The sequence below is a fragment of the Scyliorhinus canicula genome, chromosome 17 (genome assembly GCF_902713615.1).
Source record: "Scyliorhinus canicula chromosome 17, sScyCan1.1, whole genome shotgun sequence".
Taxonomy (NCBI): domain Eukaryota; kingdom Metazoa; phylum Chordata; class Chondrichthyes; order Carcharhiniformes; family Scyliorhinidae; genus Scyliorhinus; species Scyliorhinus canicula.
The window spans coordinates 42,873,910-42,901,184 of NC_052162.1; the positions used below are offsets into that span (position 1 = coordinate 42,873,910).

General features: G+C 43.9%; 1 protein-coding gene across 2 annotated transcripts in view; it reads left to right on the forward strand.

The window, feature by feature from the left end:
• cul4b (cullin 4B) overlaps window positions 1-27,275 on the forward strand; it is a 101,256-nt gene that overhangs the window by 35,868 nt on the left and 38,113 nt on the right. Inside the window, exons 6-11 of one of the 2 annotated variants that reach the window (XM_038775978.1) lie at window positions 5,896-6,058; window positions 6,138-6,227; window positions 8,522-8,604; window positions 17,866-17,933; window positions 18,543-18,661; window positions 23,587-23,779. In XM_038775978.1, the coding sequence (XP_038631906.1) occupies window positions 5,896-6,058; window positions 6,138-6,227; window positions 8,522-8,604; window positions 17,866-17,933; window positions 18,543-18,661; window positions 23,587-23,779 (716 nt within the window). The other variant, XM_038775980.1, reaches the window with a different exon arrangement.

A 27,275-nucleotide genomic window follows, 5' to 3' on the forward strand; every position in this document is an offset into this window, starting at 1 on the left:
TTTGAACTATAGGGACGTAAAGTGTTATGGGGAACAGGCAGCAAAGTGAAGATGAAACCATGGTCAGATCAGTCCTAATCTTATTGAATGGCAGATCCAGGAGCAATGTGATATGCTGCTGCTCCCCTGTCTCATCATCTCACTAAAACTCTCTCCTGCAGTTAATTTTTTTTTCTATAAATTTAGAGTACCCAATTCATTTTTTCCATTTAAGGAGCAATTTAGTGTGACCAATCCACCTACCCTGCACAACTTTGGATTCTGGGGGCGAAACCTATGCAAACACTGGGAGAATGTGCAAACTCAACATGGACAGTGACCCAGGGCCGGGATCGAACCTGGGAGCTCGGCGCCGTGAGGCAGCAGTGCTAACCCATTGCACCACCGTGCTGTTCTCAGTGCTGCAGTTTTATTATGCAAGTCATGAGTCTCTTCTTTCCAATATTTCCTTTTTCCTCTCCACCCATTAAGGACATTAGCTCCTTGCTGGCGATATTGTCTCTTAGCACCAGCAGCACTGCAAGAATTTATCCCAGAAACCAATTTTTTATGTGAACCTTGTGTAAGGCAGCTTGTTAATTGCAGAGCAGTACAGTCAAGCTTGACGATATCCCAGCCAGTGCTCTCATGCCTTCAGAATTACTGACCAACAGTGTGAAGCAGGGACCCTGGTTGAATTTTCTATTCCTTTTAACCCTGATCCACCATCAGCCCATTACACCCTAGGGCAGTTGAAGCTCTGTGTAGCTTACCTATTGCTAAGTAAGCTTTAGGTCAGTTAACATGGGATAGGCTTGTGTGGAATTTGAAATTTTTCTTCTTTACTGTGGCTTAGCTTCTCACTGAGCCAGTGGGAAAATAGATCCGTCTATAATATAGTGTAGGTTTGAACTTATCAAATATCTCAATGTGTGAATGAAAGTTTTTAACACTTGTATGTTTTTAAAAATTGTGTTAATTTGTCTATTTATGATTGTACATTTGTAATTGCATCAAACGAATGTTCGAATTGTTTTAAAGCTGATGAATTGACTCGATCAAAATTGTCAGCTCAAAAGTAAATTTCCTTTTACTTAAAGCATGGGTAAATATAGCTATTGGAACATGGAGAAACATCAGCTTTTTTCAAGGTAGAGTTTGCAAATAATTTGAAAGAATTCAGATGAATGCTACTTTTTCTCTGAATGTTATTTTAAACAAGTTTAATTGTAGTTAGCTCCAATCTGTTCTGTAGTCATCCCATGTTGCATTTTCTCAAATGCATGAGGAGGTGAATTGCTTGCAGGTGTCAGCTGCTTGTATGACAAATATGAGATGCATATCAGATGAGTAATTTTCCTCATCCCAACTTATGGCAAAGTTCTTACCTCCTGTTCAGTATCACGTTGAACAGCATAATAACATTGATAGATCTGTCAAAGAAGCCTCGGTAACGTAAACAATGATCTGTTCTTGTGAATAGCCTCCAGCAGATGGGCAACATAGAAAATCAATTAACTTGTTTATTATGGCAAAAATAACAGATTTTAAATATAATTTATTATACAAGGAAAAGTTGTTAATTTGATGTTAATGTCACAGTTTTGTGTACTTAAAAGGAAATAAAAAAAAATCTGTTTTAAATTGGTTGTTTTAATTTTTATTCTAAAATGAGACCAGGTTTTTAAAAGTAACTTTACTTGCAAACTATTTGGAAATGGGATAATGTCATGATTCTTTCTTTGAGCCCCGCAGATATTATGGTGATTTCCTGTATGAGTATGCCATAATAGTTATCACTACAGGTTAATGTGATTGTTTTCAGAATTTCTTTTCTGCTGCCTATAATACCTAATGGGAACTTATTATGATCCTAATTCTGGGTTGACAAAGATTTTTATATTTTCTGTGTTCATGTACCAGAATGTAAGAGTTTTGAGATGCAGTACCTAACAACCATACTGACCACCATGACAAGCTTGATTCAGAGTCTGCATTGACTTGGATTGTCTTGGCTAGGCACCACAATTTATCTCCACGTTCCTGAATTAATGTGTAAATTGGCCACTGTTTCATCCGTTTTGCTCTCTGGGGACCTCTGCTGGAAAGTGGGTGACTGGATATCGTGTGTGAGCAGAATTGGAGTCAGCAGTAATATCTTCCACAATCAAATAGCTTGCACACCCTACGCTCCGAGAAATGTTACTTTGAAGGCTTCTTATGATCACTCAAAAGATAGAAGTTGATTTGACTGGGGATACCCTTTTGTTTTTATGAATTAAAAAAAAATAATAATTTTAGAGTACCCAATTTTCTCTTTGTCCAATTAAGGGGCAATTTAGCATGGCCAATCCACCTACCCTGCCCATCTTTGGGTACAGTAAGAAGTCTTACAACACCAGGTTAAAGTCCAACAGGTTTGATTCAAACACGAGCTTTCGGAGCGCAGCTCCTTCCTCAGGTGAATCTGAGGAAGGAGCTGCGCTCCGAAAGCTCGTGTTTGAATCAAACCTGTTGGACTTTAACCTGGTGTTGTAAGACTTCTTACTGTGCTCACCCCAGTCCAACGCCGGCATCTCCACATCTTTGGGTTGTGGGGGTGAAACCTACGCAGACACGGGGAGAATGTGCAAACCACACTGGCAGTGAACCCAAGTCCTCGGCGCCGTGAGGCAGTACTGCTAACCATTGCGCCACTGCCGCCCTGGGGATGCCCTTTAGAATTGTTCATTGTGCACATGATTAGGGAAAGTAGTCACATTAATGGTCTCAACTCATTCCATGTAGTGTATTGTCTGCAGTTTATTGGTTAGGCCCAAAGTGCTTGGTGTCACTTATTCTCAATCTGACAAGATTAAGAAGGGAAGCATGATGTAATTGAGCTCAGGTAGAAGTACTGGGGGCAGGAATGGCAGGGGGAATATAGATAAAGACATTGGGACACAAGGACTGACTTCAACATTTCAGGAATTTGTACCATGTTCTATCATAATAGGTTGAATTTATTATTTGATTACATCTATCTGTCAACAATCCACCTCTTATTGTAAATGCCTTTTAGTGCTTATTATTTTCTTGTTCATAAGCTTTTTAAAATAGCTGTTGCGTTATTTTGAATTATGAATCCAAAGTAGAAAGTGTGAGCATCTAGCATGTTCCTTCAATAAATATTTCAGCCATTGGTGATGATTTATTATTCAGACATAACCATGCACGAACACAGGGTGTACCAACCTAAATCCAGGGGAAACAGCTGTTGGAAAAACAAGCCAATAAAGAAAATATCAGGCAGCTTGATGCCTCTTTTTTAAAAAAAAAAAATGTGACTGCTCAAATCAAATATCCCAGCATTTGCTGCTGATTCCTTTCTTGATTTTTGAGTATACTTGTGTGTATTACTAGAAAAGGTGCATTTGGTGCTTATATAATTGTACAAATACATGCTTTGACAAAGTTAAGAACAGCAGTTGTCATTTCACACTGGAATTCCTGGTTGCCAAGAGGTTTGCACACTTATTGACAATCCATATCCAGTGTCTCCTAATACCAGCTGGTCTTCAATAATTTGTATTGTAATCTTTGAGAACCAGAACTTTAAGGTTAATGTAGAAAATCTGCCTGAAATGTTTCTGGTTTTCTCTTATTTCCTCAAGGTGTTGACTCCCTACAGGGATGCAGATCTACAGATACCTTTTGTCCTCGGCTCTGATACCTTGCACAAGTGCTTAATCTCATGTTTGAGTCCACACCGTGGGTTTAGGCAGGTTCTTTGTGGAGGGTATCACACATTAAATTGTGTCATTGTCTGATGTCCGCACACACTTGGTGGGTGGCCACTGGATAATGATCTGGAGCAAAAAGTCACATGGCTTTTTCCCCCTTCCCTAACCCGTTTCAGGTATTCAGGCAAACTGTAATGCACCCATAATTGTTTTTAGATTGCCCTTTGTGTGATGAGATGCAAACTTTCAAGTTTATTTGTCAAAATCTGCCTGGAACTTTTCAAATAAAACTTTGTGAAGGATGCATCCATCTCCATTACTTTTTCTATATAATTTTGAATGTCTGTATGTGGAGTAGGATCATCATCGCACTGTATGCCTGCATGTTTGCTTCTACATGCTGTTATGAATGTAAGAAATTTGTATATATATTGTATTTTATATTTGTTGCAGTAAGGTTTTAAAAGCCTGGGTTCAAGTATATATTAGTTGCAGTAATATTATTGAAGAAACTAGGTTAGCTAAAGCTGTAATTAAAAAGTTGTAAAAGTGAGGTAACCACGGTTGTTAACCATTTACTTGTTTCCATAAAGAGGGCCAATGGAATGTTATGATTGCTGGACATTCCCTGGAGAGTAGATAATTTATGGGGGAGTGGTGTTTAGTTCCAGCTAAGCAGGTCATGAAACTCGGTGGGTCACAGATGATGTGGTTAATGGGAGGAGCCAGGTTTGTCAGGAGTTTAGCAGTTTGATGTAGGATTTAAAGTTGAACAGCAGTTTTGTCATGCTGTTAGGTTGAACAGGTGTACTGGTTCTTCTCTTGAAAGGAACTCTCTCCAAATGTCTGTGCACAGCTGAGCACCTAAACCTGTTTTGTTAACTTTATTTATAAATGGCATTTAAAATGTATTGAGTTGCTTAATTGTAATTAATGGCAGGCATAGTAAGTTCAAGTGTTTCCTGTTGTTTCAGAACTGTTTGACTGTTAATTGTAAAGCTGTTTATTTGATAATGTGGTTAATTCTGTGTTCAAATTAAAGTTTGTTCTAACATAAAAGATACCTATTGGTCAGAGTCATCAGTCTTGGGGTGAAGTACCCTTTCTTCACAATTTTACAAATTGTTGGGGTCTGGTCTGATATCCTAACAAAACTCTCACTTTTCAGTGGGCTTGTGTTAAATTGAAGATGAAGCAATTGATAGGTTTCAGATATGCATATTATTGGTTTCATAATTTTTTTAAAAAAAGAGTCCAATTAAGGCCCAATTTAACATTGCCAATCCACCTACACTGCACACCTTTGGGTTGTGGAGGTAAAACCCATGCAGACACGGGGAGAATATGCAAATTTCACACTGACAGTGGCTTGGGCTCGAATCCTGTGCATCAGCGGTGCTAACCACTGTGCCGCCCTATATTATTGTTTACAGATATGCATATTATTGGTATGAATTTGTTAAAGGAGGCACTTGACTTTGAACCATTAACCAGAATTCACAGAGCACAAAGTACTGTCATGGTCTGACTTTGAAATGTGTTGCAAGTTTTAACGTTAGGGTATTGTATTCTTTTCCCCATGCTTGCTGTAATTCCATGGTCCACAAATAAAGATCTGGCTCTCCATTTACTCAGTATTTAATTAAACTAGGCTAGAAGGTCCTAAGTTAATGTTGCAATCTATGTAACTGATAGTACTGTGTACAACAGGAGTAGTTCCACAATGGCTCTGCACACTTGAACTGGGAAGAATATCAACCACAGTTTCTGCTCCTGATCACTATCCACTGCAAGGAAGGTATGTGTCGTTATTGGATGAGGATAGGATTGAGTTCATCTATGATTTTCTCTCTGACTGTAATTTACCAGTGCTAACTGTAGATCCACACATTAAAAATATTATTTGGGCTACTAGAGGGACGCAAATACCTGTGGAAATGAACTGACAGATTCACATCCTCAGGAGAGGGATGAGAAATTTGGAATAAATAAAAGGAAATCAAATACATGGATTTTATAAAATATTAAACTTGTGATCAGTTTCTGCAGAGCAGGATGATAAAAAATATCTGGAAAGAGCAGGTTAGAGATGAACTTTGACCTGAAAACAGGTATTTGAGTGCACCAGATCTGTTAGTAATCCCATTGTTATCTTTTAACAATCCTTATTTATGTGAGCTGTTTTCATTTGTAGGGATATGGGCCTTGAATTATTCAGATCCCATGTAATAAGTGATCGGAAGGTTCAGAATAAAACTATTGATGGGATTCTTCTGTTAATTGAGAGAGAAAGAAATGGGGAAGCTATTGATCGTAGTTTGCTTCGAAGTCTCTTAAGTATGCTATCAGATTTGCAGGTAAGATTTGAATTTTTTCAGATGTAGCTAACCCAGTTGTTTTCATTTATAACAGTTAAATCTATTATTTTTCTTTTAGATATATCAAGATTCATTTGAACAAAGATTTTTGGAAGAGACTAACCGTCTGTATGCTGCAGAAGGTCAAAGACTGATGCAAGAGAGAGAGGTATACAGCAGGTTGACTTTGCCAGCCCAGTTCGAGGAAATCTGTTGAAGTAGCATGTTGATGAAACACACTGCCAAAGAGCTGCAGAACATTGCATTAATTAGGTTATTATCAGCACCCCATAGACATGTTTTTAGGGACATGGGATGTGTCCATATTCTAACAACTGAAGGAAAATTCAAAATAAAACTCTAGATAGGATTCTTTCCTTGAATGAGGAAAAAAAAAGTGTTTATTGCAGTTTGCCAGATATTTAATTTCCCTGATTGAGAAATTGTTGCTTAACTGAATAAAGATATTCCAAAACTGTCCTCGTGAAGAAAGCTTCCTCTGCCAGGTGTCAAGTTACCAAATTAAATCCGTTTAGGTAGTGTCAGTCAAAATTCCGGGTTGGCTTATAATGCAAAACTGGTTGTAATTTGGCAAAATTGGCAGTTACTCTTGAAGATGTAATGGAAAGGCGAGTGTGACAAAAGGAGGAGATATGCGAATCTTCCAAGCTGTATGATAATTCCTCAAATTCTGGAGAGATTACATGATCAAGGCTTGCATTGCAAAAAAAGATTATGACTGAGTTTATTGATTTCATAATTTTGAAAAGAATTGATAGGGCAGAAAAGGATCAACTTTTTGACAGAACCTTGAAATCAGAGCCATGCCCTCCAGTAGTGAAGCTGGGAAACGTGTCTTCACACACAGTAATACAAGTAAGAAACCATTTCGCAGAAGGATCAGTAGGTGCTAGTGCAATTTATCATTTAAAACCCAAGGTTGATAGATTCTTGCCACCCAAGTGTATAAAGGAATCTGAAGCCAAAGCAGGGAAATTGAGTTAGGTTGCCAATCAGCCATTGTCTCATACAATGACTGAACAAACTCGAGAGCTTTGTATACTCCTGTTCCTATGCCCTGTGACCCAGCTAGTGAATGGGCTTTATCCAGTAAAATAAGTTGGCGGCGGCAGAATCATGATTAAATGTTATGTCCAGTTCCTGATCTGTTTTGTACTTCTGGGTCACCATTTGTACCTCAACTTTAAAAAAAAAGAGATACTTGGCAGCTGCAATGCACAATTATAAATATCTTGGGAGAACTATTTTTTCCAGGGACTGTCTCTCAAAGATGTGAGGCATGATGGGGAAACATGGATGGTGAAGGAATCAGGAAAGTGGTCAACAGTAATCTTGTCTGTTCTGATGATGGCTGCATAGAGGCCACATAAAGTGGTATGGTCAAGAGTATGGCTGGTAATATGAGAAAGAAATGGAATTGAGAGTGTGGTTATAGGAGAGAAGAAGTGAGTTTTAAGTGGAGATTGAAATCACAAAGGTTGAAGAATAGCATAATGAATTATGCTATGGGAGGCTATTTCGATAAGAGACTGGAGAGTCATTTTTCAGCAGGAGGAATGATAGGGAATGAGAAAGGAGAGGCAAGAGGAGTGGAACTAAGTGAGGCTGTTTGTAGAACCTGAGGAACATCAGAAGAAACCAAGATGTGACATGGTGCTCAGCACACTGACATCACTAGGGTTTGGGCAGGGAAGATCGCAGTGAGCAAAGCTAAGTGGAGAAGCTTTGGTGAAGAAAAAGGTTGTTGTTAACAGTGAATAAAGAATCAGTCAAAGCCAGAATGTCAGGGCACTAGTCCACAACAATATTGCGGTCTGTGGCCTCCGTTGTTCTTGAGTAACTTCAGAAGAGCGATTAGTTGGATTGCAACTTAAGGCTCAAAAACAGACCAGGGAGCCAGGGGGAGATTGAAAGGAAAATCTGTGAAAGCAGTGCAGAACTTCCTACTCCTCCCTTCCTTCACCACTTCTCCTTTTCTTGCTCTTCTGCTTTTGTTCCTTCCATCTTCCCCTTCTCTTCCCTTTCTTGTTCCCCTTGAAATATGTGTAGAAAACCCTCTTCCATCGCTTGTTTATCTCTAGCCTGTTTGCTGCTTTTCAATTCCCTCCTGTCCTCTTGATATTTTGTGAATGATCTGAGAATGCTCATTGCTCTTGGATAGCTCATCCAATCTATTGTTCATGCTTGATCTTTACTGATGAGTGTAAATAGGCTGGGGGGTGGAGGAATTAACAGCTAAATTAAGTTTCATTCTACCCCAATGATTGCGTGCACATGGTTGCATGATAGCAATCAAGTAGGGACTTTTGTCCTATTTCTCGTCCCATTCCTCATTCCTCTTTATGCTGAAGAAAATTGAATCACTCTTACACAGCTGCATATGAAACCTGGGGTATTCTTGTATATGTAACTTGGTGTTGCACTGATCTTTATTCCATTTAGGTTCCAGAGTATTTGCACCATGTTAATAAGCGTTTAGAGGAAGAAGCAGATCGGGTTATCACTTACTTGGATCAGAGCACACAGTAAGTACACATTTTGAAGAACTTAAAAAAAAAAAAAATCATATCGGGAGGGATCCTCCCCCTCCCCCAATAGTTCCGCCAGCATCGCAGCAAAATACTCAGTCGGTCTCGGCCCTTCAACTCCTTCGGGCAGCCCCACAATCCTCAAATTCTGTCGCCTGGCCCTGTTTTCCAGGTCTTCCATTTTCCCTCGCAGAGCCTTGTTAATCTCCATAACCTTGCGCATCTCCTTCTCCATCGACGTAAGTTGATCACCATGCTGCAATAATGTCTCCTCCACTTCCTTCAGCCCCTCCCCTTGCTCCCGCACCTCCGCCACTGCACTCGCCACCGCCGTCGTCACCGGGGAAATCGCCTCCTCCACCAGCACACTCAAAACCTCCCTCATCTCCTTCCTCATTGTCTCCATGTATTTTGTAAACTGCCTTTCGAATTCTGCAGCCATTACCGTAGTTATTTCTTCAGCCGTAAGCAATGCGGCCTCCCCTGATGCTCCAGCCTCCATTTCCTTGGTGACCCCGCGGTGACCGTTCTACTCCCTAACCAACTTTCAGCTGTTTTCACAGCCGTTTTCTTACTGGACCTCGACATATCCCTTTCCTGTACTTTCTCCTGGCCTTCACCGCCTTCGCTGCCCCTAGGACCGGGCGTCAATCCCCGACAATGCCGTTCCCGAATGGGAGCCCTCAAACGCGCAGCTGCCTCCAGCCCACCGCTGCCTCGAAGTCAGCCGTCACCGCTTCTTCAATGGCCTTTGTAAGATCTTTTCACAGTTGTTCCCTCTGCTGCTAGAATTCAGCTTTCATAAAGGCCCTCAAGTCAACTTGAGGCCTTAAAGCTCTCCCTTCCCCCACCTGCTGGAAGAGGCTTTTGTCTCTGCTGTAGCTTCAGCCAAATCTTTCACTGTTTCTGCGGGTCTGGTAACCAAGAAACATACCATTCCTGGGGGAAAGTACTCCTCCAACATTCACCTACGCTCTTTCATCAAAATTCCACCCCGTATTGCTTAAAAAAGAGCTATTTTCTGTAACCTTGGGCAGGAGCTGCCTTGTGTGTGACCACTTACTCCATGGTGCCCCAATAGTACCCCAATTTTGAAGAACTTTGTGTAGTTATTGCATCTTATAATGTACTGTCCAACTAACCTAAGCTTTGCAAGAGGTTTTGATTAATAAGACCTGTTGATTCATTTTATCTTGACCTTCCAGAAGCCAACACATTACAGAATCCAACTGTTTCATGTGCAATGTTTTGGCTTCAAGTATCCTTGTATCCTTGCTCCAACTGTTTTTTGCTCTTTGCGCAGAAATGATCTTGACAGCTGTCCATATGCCTTCAGTGGGCTAAATAGCTGGCTTGTAATGCAGAACAATGCTAGCAGCGCGGGTTCAATTCCCGTACCAGCCTCCCCGAACAGGCGCCGGATTGTGGCGACTAGGGGCTTTTCACAGTAACTTCAGTGAAGCCTACTTGTGACAAGTGACTATTATTATTATTTTGGGACACTGAACCCACATTGCATATGATTGAAAATAAAAGTATGTTAATTATTGCTTGAACATGTATGCAAATGACTTGGGTGATGAGGAGTTGACATATAAGCTTTAGACTGGAGCTGGTGTAAATTGCCATAATTCTGCACTACAAGTTTCATTGAAAGATGGCTCAAATGCAATTTCTAATGTTTGATACTTGGTGTGACAGTCAGGATTATTTTTCGGGGGACTTTTGGTGGCAGCATTTAGAAGGAAGTGCATGTAAGGTAGCTCCTGCTAGAGTCCTGGGTTTTTGGTCCTTTTCACCCGGTTCCCGGGGGTAATTGTTGGACAGATTCGTCCCATTTGAGAACCTTTTATGTGAGGATGTCTTGGAATCATAGAATCCCTGCAGTGCAGAAGGAGGCCATTCAGCTCATCGAGTCTGCACCAGCCCTCTGAAAGAGCACTCTACACAGACCCACTCCCCTGCTCTATCCCTGCAATCCCACCTAGGGGGAATTTAGCATAGCCAATCTACCTAACCTGGACATTTTTGGACTGTGGCAGGAAACCAAGGCACCCAATGGAGACCGATGCAGACACGGGAAGAATGCGAACTCCACACAGACAATCACCCGAGGTTGTAATCAAATCCAGGTCCCTGGAGCTATGAGGCAGCAATGCGAACCACTGTGCCACTATGTCAAAAGACGCAAAAAAGGATGTTGGAGGTGCAAATGGTGGCCCGTCTGAGGAACTAAGCAAGGTGCAGAGTCCTGTGGGATCAAAGTTGGCTGAGGCAAGCTTATCGAGTGGGGCTGCATCTATTATGGTGGACATGCAGATGGTGGTAATGGCTGTTGGATTTGAAAGGCAGTTAGACAAACATTTTGAGAGGCAAGGGAAGGAGAAGCTGGAGACCTTCAAAGTTGGTGGATGATGTTTTGATCCCAATAAAGGAGGCATTGAGGAAGACCTCTTGAGACGGTGTGGTGACGAGGTGTTGAAGGAAGTGGAGGAGACTGTTGCGACATAGTGATCAGCAGGCCCAGCTGGTTGCTGAGATGTCGAGGGTGGAGGAAAGGAACAAGGGAATTAGAGCTAAGGTTGAGGACCTGGAGAATAGGTTGAGGCGGCAGAACCTCAGGATCGTGGAGTTACCTGAGGAGGTGGAGGGTCTGAGGCCGAGTCAAAATTTTGAGTTGATGTTTATGATGTTGATGCGAAGCCACAGTCGAATGAACCACCATGAGTGGTAATGGCATGTTTTTGCAGCTATCAGATGAAGGAGGGGGTCCTGAAGTGGGCCATGGGGAATCGGGAGCTTTGGTGGGAAGGCAGCAGTGTTCTAATTTACTAAGATGTACGCAGCAGAATTGGCAAGGAGGCGTTGGGGCAGCACGGTAGCATAGTGGTTAGCACAATTCCGTCACAGCTCCAGGGTCCCAGGTTTGATTCCCGGCTTGGGTCACTGTGCGGAGTCTACATGTTCTCCCCGTGTGTATGTGGGTTTCTTCTGGGTGCTCCGGTTTCCTCCCACAGACCAAAGATGTGCCGATTAGGTGGATTGGCCATGCTAAATTGCCCTTAGTGTCCAAAATTGCCCTTAGTGTTGGGTGGTGTTACTGGGTTGTGGGGATGGGGTGGAGGTGTGGGCTTGGGTAGGGTGCTCTTTCATAGAATTTACAGTGCAGAAGGAGGCCATTCGGCCCATCGAGTCTGCACCGGCTCTTGGAAAGAGCACCCTACCCAAGCCCATACCTCCACACTATCCCCATAACCCAGTATCCCCACCTAACACTAAGGGCAATTTGGACCCTGAGGGCAATTTTAGCCTGGCCAATTCACCTAACCTGCACATCTTTGGACTGTGGGAGGTAACCGGAGCACCCGGAGGAAACCCATGCACAAACGGGGAGAACGTGCAGACTCCACAGACAGTGACCCAAGCCGGGATTCGAACCTGGGACCCTGGAGCTGTGAAGACAGGATGTGCCCTTGCTGAGTACCATTTTAGAATCAACCACATATTGTGGATCTGTAGTCACATGTAGGCCAGACCAGGTAAGAGCGGCAGATTTCTAAAAGACATTCGTGAACCAGGTGGGTTTTTACAACAATTAATAGTGGTTTGATTAGACTTTTAATTCCAGAATTTTATTGAAGTCCAATTTTCCCCTCAGCTGTGGTGGGATTTGAACCTGGGTTCCAGAGGATTAGCCTGGGTCTTTGGATTATTAGTCCAGTGACAATACTGCTATGCCGACAACTCCTTTCCTTTCGGGGGGCCGGTGCAGACTCGATGGGCCGAATGGCCTCCTTCTGCACTGTAAATTCTATGATTCTTAGAGAAGGAACTGTGGAGGAAGCGAAGGGTTTTATTAAAGCTCAAAGATTTGGACTGAACTGAGTGGGTTTGAAAGGGACTTTGATGATGGCTGGGACAGATTTGTACGGGGAGGTTGTATGGTGATTTTTGCTCAGAGCAGGGAATTCTCCTTTTTCTCTCCAGTCAAGAACATGTATTCAGGTATTGATTTTGTGATGGGGAGCTTGCTGCTCGCCATGGGGTGAGGAAAGTGGAATATTCCGCAATAGTAATTTCAGATCACACTCCGCACCTGGTGGATGTGGATTTGGAGGTAAGCTCAGCCAAGCTGCCACATGGAGTTTGGAAATGAGTCTGTTAGTGGATTTGGGATTTTGTGTGAAGGTGGCCAGGGTCATTCATGAGCCCTCAATGTCAGCACAACTAAAGAAGTCATTGACTTTGAGAAATAAAGTCTCGTACACCCATGTCTGCATCAATGGGGCCGAGGTGGAGATAGTTGACAGCTTCAAATTCCTAGGTGTGCACATCACCAACAATCTGTCCTGGTCCAGACGTGTCGTTGCTACGAACGAGAAAGCACAAGAGTGTCTATACCTCCTCAGGAAACTAAAATTCGGCATGTCCACTTGACTCTCACCAACGTTTTCAGATGCACCATAGAAAGCATCCGATTTGGCTGCATCACAGCTTGGTGTGGCAACTGCTCGGCCCAAGATTGTAAGAAACTACAGAGAATCCCGGACACAGCCCAGTCCATCATGCAAAACCACCTTCCATCCATTGACACTGACTACAACTCCCGCTCCTTGGGAAAGCGAGCAGTATAATCGAAGACCCCTCCCACCCGGCCTATTCCCTCTTCCAACTTCTTTCATTGGGCAGGAGATTCAAAAGTCTACGAATACGCACTATCAGTTCAAAAACAGCTTCTCCCTGCTGTTACCAAACTCCTAAAAGACCCTCTTATGGACTGAACCGGATCGGATCTCTTAACACATCTTATTAACTGAGTAGTAGTACACTCCTGTATACTTCACCCAATGCCCAAGTCTATGTATTTACATTGATATTTATGTTCGTCCTATGTACTTTTCTCATGTATTGAATAATCTGTCTGAGCTGTACACCGGCAATACCTCACTTTTGCCCAGGTTGAGTTTGCTCGAGAAGGCTCTGAACTCTCTCAGAAGTTGCATGATTGCTTTCAGGCCGTTCTGAGGGTCCAAGAGGAGCAGGTCAGCCGCATAGATCGACACTGTGCTCTCTGCCCCTTCTTTGGATACCCTCCCAGCTTTTTACGTCTTGCAGAGCGTTCACCAGTGGTTCGATTGCCAAGGCGGACAAGAACGGGAACAGTGGGCATCCCTGCCTTGTGCCTCTGTGCAGTTGGAAGTATTCAGAGCTGGTGGTGTTGGCCCGAACGCTCGCCTTGGGGGCATTGTACAATGTAAATTCTGTACCAAATCGCTCCAGTACCACAATGAGGTCTTCCATTCGACTCTGTTGAAGGCCTTTTCTGGGTCCAGGGAGACAATCCCCTCTGGAGTTCTCTCCCTGGAAGGGGTCATTATTACATTAAGTAGCCGTTTGATGTTCGCAGTTTGCTGCGTACCCGTGACAACGCCCATCTGGTCCTCGGCGACCGCCTCCGTTATGCATTTCTCCAGTCTCTTGGCCAGAACTTTCGCGTGCACCTTCGTGTCTACATTGAGCAGTGAAATGGGTCTATGTGATCCACATTCCGCCGGGTTCTTGTCTTTTTGGGTATCAGCAATATCATGGCCCATGGTCGGAGGCAGGGTGCCCTCGCTAGTGAGTCTGCAAACCTGTCCTGTAGGTGTGGGGCCAGTGCTGGTGCAACTTTCTTATAGAAGTCTGCCAGGAACCCTTTGGGTCCTGGCACCTTCCCCGCCTGCATGCAGCTTGTACTCTCCATGATCTCTCCCAGTCCTATTGGTGTTTCCAGTTCCTCCCGCCTATTGTCCCCCACGACAGGCATGTCCAGTCCATCGAAAAACCATTCAATCTCCGCATCCCCATTGGCGACGTAATCTGACGGGTCTTTGCCTTCAAGCAGGCCCACATTCCGGATATTTTGTTGTCAGGACCTGTTCTCCTGATCCTCTACTTTACCCCTTAAGTTCCCCTGGACCGCCACCAACCTTTTTGCTTCTGCCTGATGGGCAACAATTCTGTCACTCTGATCTGTTGAAGCCTTTTCGAGGTCTCCAGAGTTCTAAGCCTTTTGATGGCCATGTAAGAAATAACCAGCCCCGCAGCATAGGCTTTAAAAGACTCCCTTAACATGGAGGGAGTGACATCAGAAATGGAGTTAACTGAGTAGAAAAACTCATACTTGAATCTTCTTAAAATATATAGTAAACGATGTATCCCGAAATAGCGAGGCCGCAATCCGCCACAACCTAGACCCTCAAAAAGATGTCCCAGGAAGATGGGGGCATTGTCAGAAATTACAATGCTCCCTATAGAACAAGAGTCGAGCAAATGTAGGGTCAGCCTAGGTAGGCACAAAAAAATAATCTATTCTAGTGTGACACTGAAGTGGAGCCGAGAAAGTAAAATCTCTATCTCTCGGAAGCAAATATCTCCACACACCCAAATAACAGCCCTCTTCACATATATGCCAGAACTCTAGCCTATAAAGTGGGGGGATTCCTAGTGACCGAGGGCTTGTTCATCAAGGGGTTCACCACCCACAAACAAATTGCCCGAAGCCAATTCTGCAAAGTCAAGAAAAGCTTTTGTCTGCTTATCTTTAAAATTGTGGAAACGAATGATTATAGGCCTTGGATGTTGACTGTCTCTTGGCCTCGAAGACAGGATGCGGTGTGCCCTTTCCAGTTTGAAATGCTCAGCCTTCACATCCAGTCCAAGCAAACATTGCAGCCAGCTCTCAAAGAACTTTGTTTTTTGAAATAAATTTAGAGGACCCAATTCATTTTTCCCAATTAAGGGGCAATTTAGCGTGGCCTACACTGTACATCTTTGAGTTGTGTGGGTGAAACCCACAAAAACACAGGGAGAATGTGCAAACTCCACATACAGTGACCCAGAGCCGAGATCAAATCCGGGTCCTCAGTGCTGTGAGGCAGCAGTGCTAACCACTGTGCTACCCTAGCTCTCAAAGAACTTAATCGCCCTTGCCCTTCACTCCCTCAGGCATACTAACGAGTTGGATATTCTTTCTCTGACCTCTATTCTCCAAATACGCCAGGATTTCTGCTTCTAGAACATAGAACATTACAGTGCAGTACAGGCCCTTCGGCCCTTGATGTTGCGCCGACCTGTGAAACCACTCTAAAGCCCATCTATGCTAGTCCCTTAACATCCATATGTTTATCCAATGACCATTTAAATGCCCTTAATGTTGGCGAGTCCACTACTGTTGCAGGCAGGGCATTCCACGCCCTTACTACTCTCTGAGTAAAGAACCTACCTCTTGACATCTGTCCTGTATCTATCTCCCCTCAATTTAAAGCTATGTCCCCTCATGCTAAACATCACCATCCGAGGAAAAAGGCTCTCACTGTCCACCCTATCTAATCCTCTGATCACCTTGTATGCCTCAATTAAGTCACCTCTTAACCTTCCAAGGATTGAATGCAAACCTCAGCTGAAGAAGCAACATTTCTGAATTTCAGGATTTTTCCGCATCATCAAAACTTTTATTGGTATTCTGCAACTCCGTCTCATGAGCAACCAAGCCTTGTTGTCAGCACGCTGAGGCTCTGATGAATAATTCTGATAATGTTGGCAGTCATATTTTCTGTGCCTCCAAGTGCATCTCAGTAAGCACCAAGTCCAGATACTTCCCGAGGATCAAGTCGCCATATTGAAAAGGCAGCTCCATCCCTGCTGAATCTTATTGCTGGATTTCTTCTTGTTTTTCCAGCATAATCTCATCAATATTAATCCAGAAGTCATCTAGGGACGTAACATCAAACGCTAGATCATGGATTAGCCAAACCTGTGCCGGGCAATCAGGATAAACGACAGATTATAAAACGAGTGGCACCAGAGTCCGTGGAAAAGCTGTTATTCCTGCATCACATGGTTCTCTTCCTTTTCTATTTTGATGACCTCTTGTAAAGGTCAAGGATCCTGAAATATTCAGTTCCCAACCGTGATCCATCCACACCCATGTCTTTGGAATGGTTATTAAATCAAAACACCTTAATTTCTGTCTGTCATCGATTCATCTATTTTGTTGTGAATATTTTGTAAATTCAGATGACTGCCTTTAGCTTGATTATTTTTCTCTTTCCCTAGTCACTTAATGCCATATTAAATTTATTATGCTCTCTATTCCTTGGCAAAACTTCTTCCTTACCACTTTTACTGCCATGCAATTAACCTTTGTCCCATTGCTTTTTGCATGTGGTTCAAATAATCCAGAGTTTATTATCTGAGATTTTGTTTTTAATTTCAACCCTAACTCCTTATGCCTTCTCAGTCGAACCTCATTCCTTGTTCTATGCATACTGTTGGTTCCTTCATGTACCATGACATTTGGATTCTCCCCCTCCCAATACTAGTTCTTGAGACACAATGAGATGTCCTTGAGCCATGGCACCAGGCAGGCAACACAAGTCAGAACTCACGGTTGCAGCCGCAGAGAATGGTATTCATTCGCCTGATCTGACGGTCCTGTTTCACTACCATATTCGTTTTCACTTCCTCATTGACTGTCCTCCTACACCTTTGACAGTTTGCACATCCAGTTTACGAACTGCCCTCATCAGCGCCGACAGAAAGAATCTGTTGGATGAGGCAAGAGGCTGAGGCTGCTCCAGCTTCCAGCTCTGATCCCTTTAATTGCCTGACTTGCAGTCACACCCTTCTGTCTGTGACAGGTAGACCTGCACTACTACCTAATCCAAGGGGTGTGACTGCCGCCTGGATAAAAATGTCCAGGTAATTATCCCTCCTCGATGCCCTGCAATACTTGCACCTTGGACACCAGCTCAACAACTCTGAGCTACAGGGATGTCGATACAGACAATTATTGCAGATGTGGTTGGCCAGAATACAGTGCTCTTCGCTAAGTCCCACATGCTGCAGCATACTACTGCACTGCCATATCTATCTAATTTATCTATTTCGTTAAGATTTGTGAATTAATCAATTAAAAAATTTTAACCAAATTACTTAATCTTGTTCTAAGTCATAGGTAGATTGACTTAATTTTTTCCTGTAAAATTAATCCCTTCTCGTGCGATGTTACTTCGTGATTTTTTTTCTCTCTCTCATGCCATACCTCCTGCATGCCCCTCTGCTGTGTCTCTGCCGTGCTTCCTTTTTAATGATTAAGACATCTTTGAGCCTGTCTCTCCCAACTCTCTCCTTGGGCTCGAGGAAGTAGATTTTAGATTGAATAAAATGAAATTTGCAGGTGCTTTCTTTTGCTTTCTTTTATTCTGTATTTTTTAGGAAGCCTCTAATAGCAACAGTGGAAAAACAACTTTTAGGTGAACATTTACCAGCCATTCTTCAGAAAGGTAAGCTTGATTTTTATACACTGATTAAAAGTGTGTAACAGTATATATAGTTCCACACCAGTGAGCTTTAATCAAAATCAGTTTCATAGGTTATCATAGAATTTACAGTGCAGAAGGAGGCCATTCGGCCCATTGAGTCTGCACCGGCTCTTGGAGAGCACCCTACCCAAGGTCAACACCTCCACCCTATCCCCATAACCCAATCCCCATAACCCAGTAACCCCACCCAACACTAAGGGCAATTTTGGACACTAAGGGCAATTTATCATGGCCAATTCACCTAACCTGCACATCTTTGGACTGTGGGAGGAAACCGGAGCACCCGGAGGAAACCCACGCACACACGGGGAGGATGTGCAGACTCCGCACAGACAGTGACCCAAGCCGGAATCGAACCTGGGACCCTGGAGCTGTGAAGCAATTGTGCTATCCACAATGCTACCATGCTGCCCTCATTCTTTCCTTGGAACTTGACAACAAAACATCAGTAATAAGTTGAAACTTAGATTTGCGCAAGTTACTTTATTTCATGATGGGATTTTTGATTTTGCGATGTTTCTGTATTTTTGTCCCATCCCAAAACAAACAATTGTTCTTAAAACCCTGCAGGTTTAAACAGTCTTTTGGATGAAAACAGGATACAAGATCTTTCTCTTCTTTACCAGCTTTTTAGTAGAGTTCGAGGTGGCGTACAGGTTCTTCTGCAACATTGGATTGAATATATAAAGGTATATCAAGTTTGGTTCTTAGCATAGTAGGTAGCCTCCACTAACTTAATATGAACTAAAAAATGCAAGTTGCCGTCACCGTTTTCTCTATTAACTTGAACAATTAGAAGGTATTTTGAAAGTGCTGTATTTAACTTCTAATCACCAATTAATTTGTTGGCTAGAGCTTGCAGTGCTAAACTTGATTTTTCTGAAATGAAAATAGAAAATGTTAGAAATATTGAGCAGATCTGGTAGAATCTAGGGAGAGAAACCGAGACAACAGTCGGAATTCTCCGGTCACGAGGATTCACTTTCCCTGCTGACCCCCACCAGCAGGTTTTGTGGCGGCGGGGTTGGTTTCAATTCGGAAATCCCATTGACAGAATCCTTCCGCCAGCCAACGGCAAGCCACCAACAAACACGCGGCTGAGGGACCGGAGAATCCCACCCAACATTTCAGACTGTGGCTTTTAACCAGAACCCTGATAAGTATTTCAGTGTTTTCTGTTGAATGCTGCTCCAAACTCTCATTTGTAAGCTCCCTATTTCCAGTAACAGATGCGTACTTCCAATTCCTTTCAGTTATATATTCTGCCATTCTCTTGATTTTGTGGATTTGCCTTTTCTCCTCCTCGCTGCTATGAGGCCTGTAAAAATGTTTGTCTTGATGCACTATTGGCAAAAGGCATCACTTAGTGTAGCACGGTGCTACGGAGCAGTCCAGAGATGTCAGGTTTGATTTCCAGTCATCATTGAGTTAGTTGATTTCCACCATGTTGAAAGTTTTCCCAAAGAACCTTAGCTTGAGAGTTGGCTCGGCAAAGAGAACAATCACCATATTTCTTTTAAAAAACATGCAATATTGACAGGCAGTTATTATTCCCCATTGCTTTTAAACTTCAACAAGGATTATGGACAACCAAAAAGCTATTTCAAGATTTAGTAAGGCTGTTGGACCACACATCAATTTTGAAGGTCGACTTGTGATTTGGCAGGAGTATCTTTTAACCATGTTCACACATATGAAACAGAGTAAACATCAGAGAACCAATTCCATTTCCTTGCTCACTGGCACCCAGCCCACCATAGTGAACTGGTCAGTAGCACTTCTACAGGACAATTGAAATGCCCGTTGATGTAACGAATTGTTAGTAAACAGTAGTAATTATCTGCAACAGGAGTGAATTTTACATCTGACGCTCAAGTTCACCTCAACAAATGTGATGGGGCAGCATGGTGGTTCAGCGGTTAGCACTGCTGCCTCACGGCACCGATGTCCCAGGTTCGATCCCGGCTCTGGTCATTGTCCATGTGGAGTTTGCACATTCTCCCCGTGTTTGCGTGGGTTTTACCCCCACAACCCAAAGATGTGCAGGGTAGGTGGATTGACCATGCTATATTGCCCCTTAATTGGAAAAAATTAATTGGGTACTCTAAATTTCTAAACAAAAATCTCAACAAATGTGGCTTGTCTATTGAAGTAACATTGTAAAGTACAAAACTTTTATTTCATGAACATGCAGATGGCTTTCTGTAAATTTTCCAACTCATAGTATCCGTTAATAAAATCCCATGAGGAAAAATATAAAAATGCAGTCTTCTATGATTTGAAATACGAGGTCAATGATCCAACATATTGGCTAATTGTTTCTTATGGCAGTTCATGATTCACATTTTATCCTTGTACCCACTAACTTTAGTTTGTAAAGGAGTTTCTTGAGCAATATCAAAGGTCTTTTAGCTGCAGGGATGTACTGTCATGCTGTCCCCTTCGCCCGTCACCATTTGGGATTTAATCTTTTCAAAACTAACTGCAGCTAGCCCAATCTAACCTTTTGAAAACTTATTTTACACTTGCTACATGTATTATTCTTTGCTTCCAATTTTTGTTTCTGTTGGCATTCTGATTACTGAGGTCAGACCACAGATTCAGTAGTTGCTAGGTTGCCTTTTTTTAATAACAGTAATTACATTTCAACATTTCCAGTCTAGTGGAATATCCTCTTTGTTGACTCTCAATGGAAGATAGAAATGTGAAAAATAGTATGCGGGGGTGCATTCAGTTCATTAAGGTATTCATTCACTTAAGCCTATCTAAAATATCTAATGCACAACATTATCTAATGTATGTAAGATTTGCATGGTAAATGTTGATTTTATGTTGGTCTGTTTGTTCATGGTCTTCTAGGTAAAAGTGTCTAAAGTAGTTATGTAGCATGTTAGCCAAAATAAGAAATACGATTTTAATGCCAACAAACGTTTCAGGGCATTTCAAAGAAGAAGAATCAAAAACTAGGTCATCAACTGAAGAAAGTAGGCATCTAAATGGTTTGTCACTGGTGGGTTTTAAAGGGATTCTTAATGGAAGTGACAGAGATTAAGCTGAAGGTTTTTAGAGGGAGATTTGCAGAGCCTTGCAAGGGGTGCTGGCCAAGGGAATTTGGAGCAGTTGGATCTGGAGGTGGAGAAGACATCTGAGAGGTTTTCAATGGCAGATGCGTTGGATGATATGGGGTGGAGGGTTTTGGCCTTTGTAATGGGGAGAATATGGATTCAGCACTCGTCTATGGATTCAGTAGGGTGCTTCAGTGGAGAGTATGCTCATTCAACCAGAGAACATGGCTTGGAGGGAGAATGTAATTGGTGTACATTCTTCCCTTTTCCCCCTCCTCCCTTTTTCCTCTTTCCTTTCTTGAATGTTCTGCATTCTTGTAAGTTATATTCCCTTCCATCAGCCTAGTTTAGCCACCTCTATAATTTTTAATGACGCAGTAATTACTGGCTACAGTTTACCCACTTAATTTCTGAACGTTTAGTGCCTAGTCAGTGTGTCTAATGTAGATCCCTAAACATTGTCTGGGAGGCCATGTCGATGTTTGTTACAGGTCTGCTAGTAACAGTCCTTGAACAATGGAACCAATGCTACTGTGCTAGTTTATTCTGCACCATTTAGCTAGTCAGTTATTTCTCTGTTAAACTTTCCTGTTTGTCTCAACTCCTTTACTTAGCACTGCAAGTATACCTGAGATACTGTCCTGTTCCATCTGTCTATATAATAATACTCCAAAATAATTTATTCCATAATCAGCTGTGCGACGAGATGAGAATATTTTTCTCTGCTGGATCAGGAAAGATTAAGGTGAAATTTAATGGTGTTCAGACTTATAAACGGTTTTGATAAAGCCTTTGTAAACTAGACCTGGTTTGTGTTTCGGTAATGGGAGGACATAAATGCAAAGATTATGAAAAGAATGAAGGGACGAGTTGGGAATTTTTTTTTTTTATAGCTTGTTAGTGTTGGTCGTTCTGGGTGAGTGTGCTTAACACTCACTTGGCTCTGTTTCACGTTCTGAGCTCTGGAGTCGCCAGGTGCCGTAAAGACACCGCTACAGGTTTCAAGGTCAAGTTCAAAGCAATAAAGCTGTACACCAATTAGTAAGTCCAAAACAATTAGAGTTTATTATAACACAATTATAATAACACTCATGCACACGCTAAAGATTAAACTTACTTCTACCACTAAACAACTAATACTTAGCTAAGAAGGAACTGCGAGGTCAGGGAACAAGGCCTTTGTTCTGGTCTGCAGGCTTCGAATCGCTATCAGTTGGCAAGGGTGTCAGTAATGCCGGTTTCAGGTAGCGGTCGTTTTTTAGGCACTTAAGTTTTGGTGGCTGCTGCTCAACAGCTGATGTAGAAGACAGGGGTCTGGAGGTTGGAGCCGGAGACAGGAGACTGAACCATGTGTGGGACCTCTCTTTTTTTTAGGTCCCAGGGGTCCGCGCCCCTTTGGGCGGACTCCCTTACCTGCTGGGGATCGATTGGGCCTCTTCCCAATCGATATGTTTCGAACCCCCAATCCTAGGGCCGTTCCTTGTTTGCTGGGGCGGTTCTTAGGACTTATTGTCCTGGGCTTCTCTGGCGCCACTGGGTCTGGCCTCCTATTGAATGTATCGATTGATATTGTGTCCATTGTATCTGGGACTTGCCCGGTATCACCTCATTAGTATGCTAACGGCTTCTCATTCACAGTGCTGCCTGGTCTCTGCAGCCGTCAGAAACCGGTTTCTGCAGTTGTTCCAATACTTAATTGCTCTGCAAGCTGTTTGCTCTTTAACATGTCCGTTTTCCCTGCACTCTTTGCAGTCTTCCATTTTGTGTTCGTTAGTGGCATCTCAGGTGGCTACATTAGGATATGAATATCTTACAAGAAAGTGATGACATCAGAATCTGTCGTAGCTTTCCGAAGGGATATGAAATGAAATGAAAATCACTTATTGTCACAAGTAGGCTTCAATGAAGTTATTATGAAAAGACCCGAGTCGCCACATTCCGGCGCCTCAGGGAGGCTGGTACTGAATATGGGTAAATATTTAGAAAATGTGTTTTAGAAAAGATAACTTAATGGCATGCTCACCCAGTCCAGTTTATCCTGTCTTCTGAGTCTGTCTGGGTTTGTACTGATAATCATGGATCTGTGTGAAGCCGTTAGTCCTGACTAAAAGAGGTCAGCAGAGGATACATTGTGATTTAGTCAGAGAGATACAGCTCCATTGGCCTTATTAGAAGATCTAAGCAGTTAGAGTGCTTTACTTGAGTCACCCTAGATCCCTGCTATTTATTGTTGTTCCCTGATCCTTGCTGAAAAGGGCCCAACAATGAACACCAGGAGATAATAGAATTTAATTTCCACATTTCAACAGATTTATTGTCTGCAGAATGGTCACTTCAGCAGAGCTTTGAAGGGATGCAAGGGATGTGGTACCCTGGCAAGAATTTACATGTTGAAGCAAGGAAAATTGAGAGGGACACTGTTTAAATCCTGATGACTGTAGCCAGATATGTTTCACTGCTAAATGGTGTAGTCATGTAAGTATTTCCAGCTACAGTTAGTCTTCCTCAGAATTTTGATTAAAGTTGGTTAATTTTTTATTATTCCTCAGACCTTTGGCAGTACAATAGTAATTAATCCTGAAAAAGACAAAACGATGGTTCAAGAGCTGTTAGATTTCAAGGACAAAGTGGATCACGTAGTAGATGTCTGCTTTCTGAAGAATGAAAAATTTGTCAATGCGATGAAAGAAGCCTTTGAAACCTTCATAAACAAACGACCTAATAAGCCAGCTGAACTAATAGGTATGGATAACAATTTGAAAAGTTTTAATGAACAATTTGTTAAACTGCTATCCTGACTTTATTTCACAACAGTTATTAATTTTTACCTTGAAGGAGAACATGCAGCTGCACCAGAGCAAATAGTAGATAGGGACCCGGGTTCAATTGACTGATATAATATGGACTTTATAAAAGAGTATCATGTGACTCAAGTTGGAAGATGTGTATTGTCACCTTAAATATAACATTTCAGATGACTAATTTAAAGTGATTGAATAAATTAATTTCATTTTTATTGTGCCAGTGGATTTTGCGTTCTGCAGATTATAGTGAGTTAGAGTATCCATCTCCCAGATCTGTCATACACTCAACGCACATACTCTGCTTTTCTGCCTCACTCTGTTGCACCCTCTTTTGTCCTACTGCGCAACTCATTATCCATCTCCCACTCGAAGATTGTGTAGCTTTGCTTGTTTGCGAATCTGTTTTATTATCTTCAGGATTTGGTATTTTTATGTTTACTTGTTTTTCACTTTTTATTTGTTAACTTCTGAGCATCTTTATTGCATTGTGCGAGTGTGGTAAGAGTTGCAGTATATTTGTGATCATCTGCCCATGCTTATTCTCCAATCTCTCCTCTCTCCATCCACTTCCTTTCCCCATTTCTCCTTCCAGTTTCTTAGCACTGGTACTAACCCAACATTTAGAAAAGTTTAAAGCTTGTTTTCCAGAATTTTAAAAATACTTGAAATGCATGCAGCAGTTCAAACAGTATAAGCATTTAGAAGACAGAAATGCTAGTTCTTGTTAGGAAACCAACAGACCCACTAGAAAATGGGAGATGAGTGGCCAGAAACAGAATAGTAGATTGTGCAACATGTACAAAATCGCTGTCTATCTAAGATAGTAAGAAGTCATACAACACCAGGTTAAAGTCCAACATGTTTGTTTCAAACACTAGCTTTCTGAGCACTGCTGTTTGAAACAAACATGTTGCACTTTAACCTCGTGTTATAAGACTTCTTACTGTGCTCACCCCAGTCCAACGCCGGCATCTCCACATCATATCTAAGTGCATTGCGCTGCTAACAAAACCTCTTAATTGGGGACTTCCGGTTGCGGCTATGTGGAGCTAAGCCGCACGTTCGGCAGCTCCCGCTATTTAGGGACTTTTGGGCTGTTTCGAGGGCCCCAAACGGCGCTGTTTCTACGCATCCCGGTGGGGGAAGGTGCCTGGAAGAACTTGCCCCACACTATATGGTGCTCACCCGGAGTGGGAAGAAGAAAAAGGCTGCAGTAACTCCCCCAAAAAAACGGGGGAAGAAAAACAAAATGGCAGCCGGCACTCCCGCTATTTAGGGACTTTTGGGCCGTTTTGAGGGCCCCAAACGGCGCTGTTTCTACGCATCCCGGTGGGGGAAGGTGCCTGGAAGAACTTGCCCCACATTATATGGTGAAGAAGGCTGCAGTAACTCCCCCCAAAAAAGGGGGAAGAAAAACAAAATGGCGGCCGGCGCAACACCCGAGGACTGGTGGAAGTGGGCGCAGGAGCAACAGGCCTCGCTCCTACGTTGTTTTGCTGAGCTGAAGGCTGAGCTGCTGGACTCCATGAATGCAACTACGACCAAGCTGCTTGGCACCCAGGCGGCACAGGAGGAGTCTATTCGGGAGTTGCAGCGGCAGGCCGTTGAAAGAGAGGAGGAGGCCGTGGTCCTCGTTGGGAAAGTGGAGTTGCACGAGGCACTTAATAAAAAGTGGCAGGACCGCTTGGAGCAGCTGGGCGTTCGCATGAGGCGAAGGAATTTGAGGATCCTGGGCCTGGCGGAGGGGCTGGAGGGGTCGGATCTCCCGGCGTATGTGACCACGATGTTGAGCTCGTTGATGGGAGCGGGGTCCTTCCATTTGCCCCTGGAGCTCGAGGGAGCGCACAGTGATGGCCAGGAGGCCCAAGGCAGGTGAGCCCCTAAGGGCGGTGCTGGTGCGGTTCCACCGATTCAGTGACCGGGAGTGTGTGCTGCGCTGGGCCAAGAAAGAGAGGAGCAGTAAATGGGAGAATTCGGTAGTGAGGATCTACCAGGACTGGAGTGCGGAGGTGGCTAAGCGGCGGGCCGGGTTCAACCGGACGGCGGCGTTGCTTCATGCTAAGCAGGTCAGGTTTGGAATGCTGCAGCCTGCGCGCCTGTGGGTGACATACAAGGACCGGCACCATTACTTCAAGTCCCCGGAGGAGGCGTGGGCCTTTGTACAGGCGGAGAAGCTGGACTCAAACTAGGGCCTGGGGACATACTTTGGCCGGCGTCGTTTCCGCTGTGGCTGTTTTGTTCCAACTGTTTCAACTTTTTCAACTTCGACATGTGTGTTATGTATGCTGGTTTTCTGTTTGCTCTGGTTATGGGTGGGTTTGTTTGTTGGGCATGGTTGTGGGTTAGGTGGGGAGTGTTGGGGGTTTGTGTTCTATATGTTCTCTTCTGTACGGGGCTGGGGATTGAGGGGAAACTGGATTTTGGGGAACTGCGTCAGAAGGGTGGGGTGTGGCAGTGTGAAAGCGCGGGCTTTCCTCTGGTTTCCCGCGCTGCGGGGCGGGGGGGGTGGAGCTTGCGGTGGGGGCGGGGCCTCTACGGGTCTTTTTTCCTGCGCTGCAGCAATGCCAAGGAGGTGTGGCAAGAGGGGGATGACCCCATGCCGGGAGGGGATAGGTTTTGGCGGGAGCTGCCGGGGTCAGCAGAAGTCAGCTGACTCACGGAAGTACCATGGAGGGTGCGTCGCGGCTAGGAGGGGTCCTAGCCTGGGAGGGGGAGGGTGTGGGGGGGGGGGGGGGGATACCGGGTTGCTGCTGGAACGACTAGGAAGGAGCCGATGGGCGCCGGGGGGGAAGAGGAGAGGCGCTATCGCCATGGGGAACAGGTCGAGCGGGGTGTGCTGGCCTGGGGCGAACATCTGCCAAGCTATGGCTAGTCGGCGGGGGAGGGGGGGCGGGTTGCCCTCTGATCCGGCTGATTACCTGGAACGTGAGGGGGCTGAACGGGCCGGTTAAGAGAACCAGGGTGTTCTCCCATCTAAGGGGGTTGAAGGCGGTCGCGGCTATGCTCCAGAAGACCCACCTGAAGGTGGCGGACCAGGTCCGTCTGAGGAAGGGGTGGGTGGGGCAGGTTTATCATTCAGGATTGGATGCGAAGGACCGGGGGGGGGGGGGGGCGATTCTAGTGGGGAAGAGGGTGGCGTTTGAGGCGGCTGAGGTGGTGTCGGACAAGGAGGGCAGATATATCATGGTGAGGGGTAGGCTGCAGGGAGAGAAGGTGGTGCTGGTGAACGTATATGCCCCGAATTGGGATGATGCTGGCTTCATGAGGCGATTGTTGGGCCGCATCCCGGACCTGGAGGCAGGGGGCCTGATCATTGGGGGAGATTTTAACACAGTGCTGGATCCCACACTGGACCGGTCCAGTTCAAGGACGGGTAGGAGACCGACGGCGGCCAAAGAGCTGAGGGGATACATGGACCAGATGAGAGGGGTGGA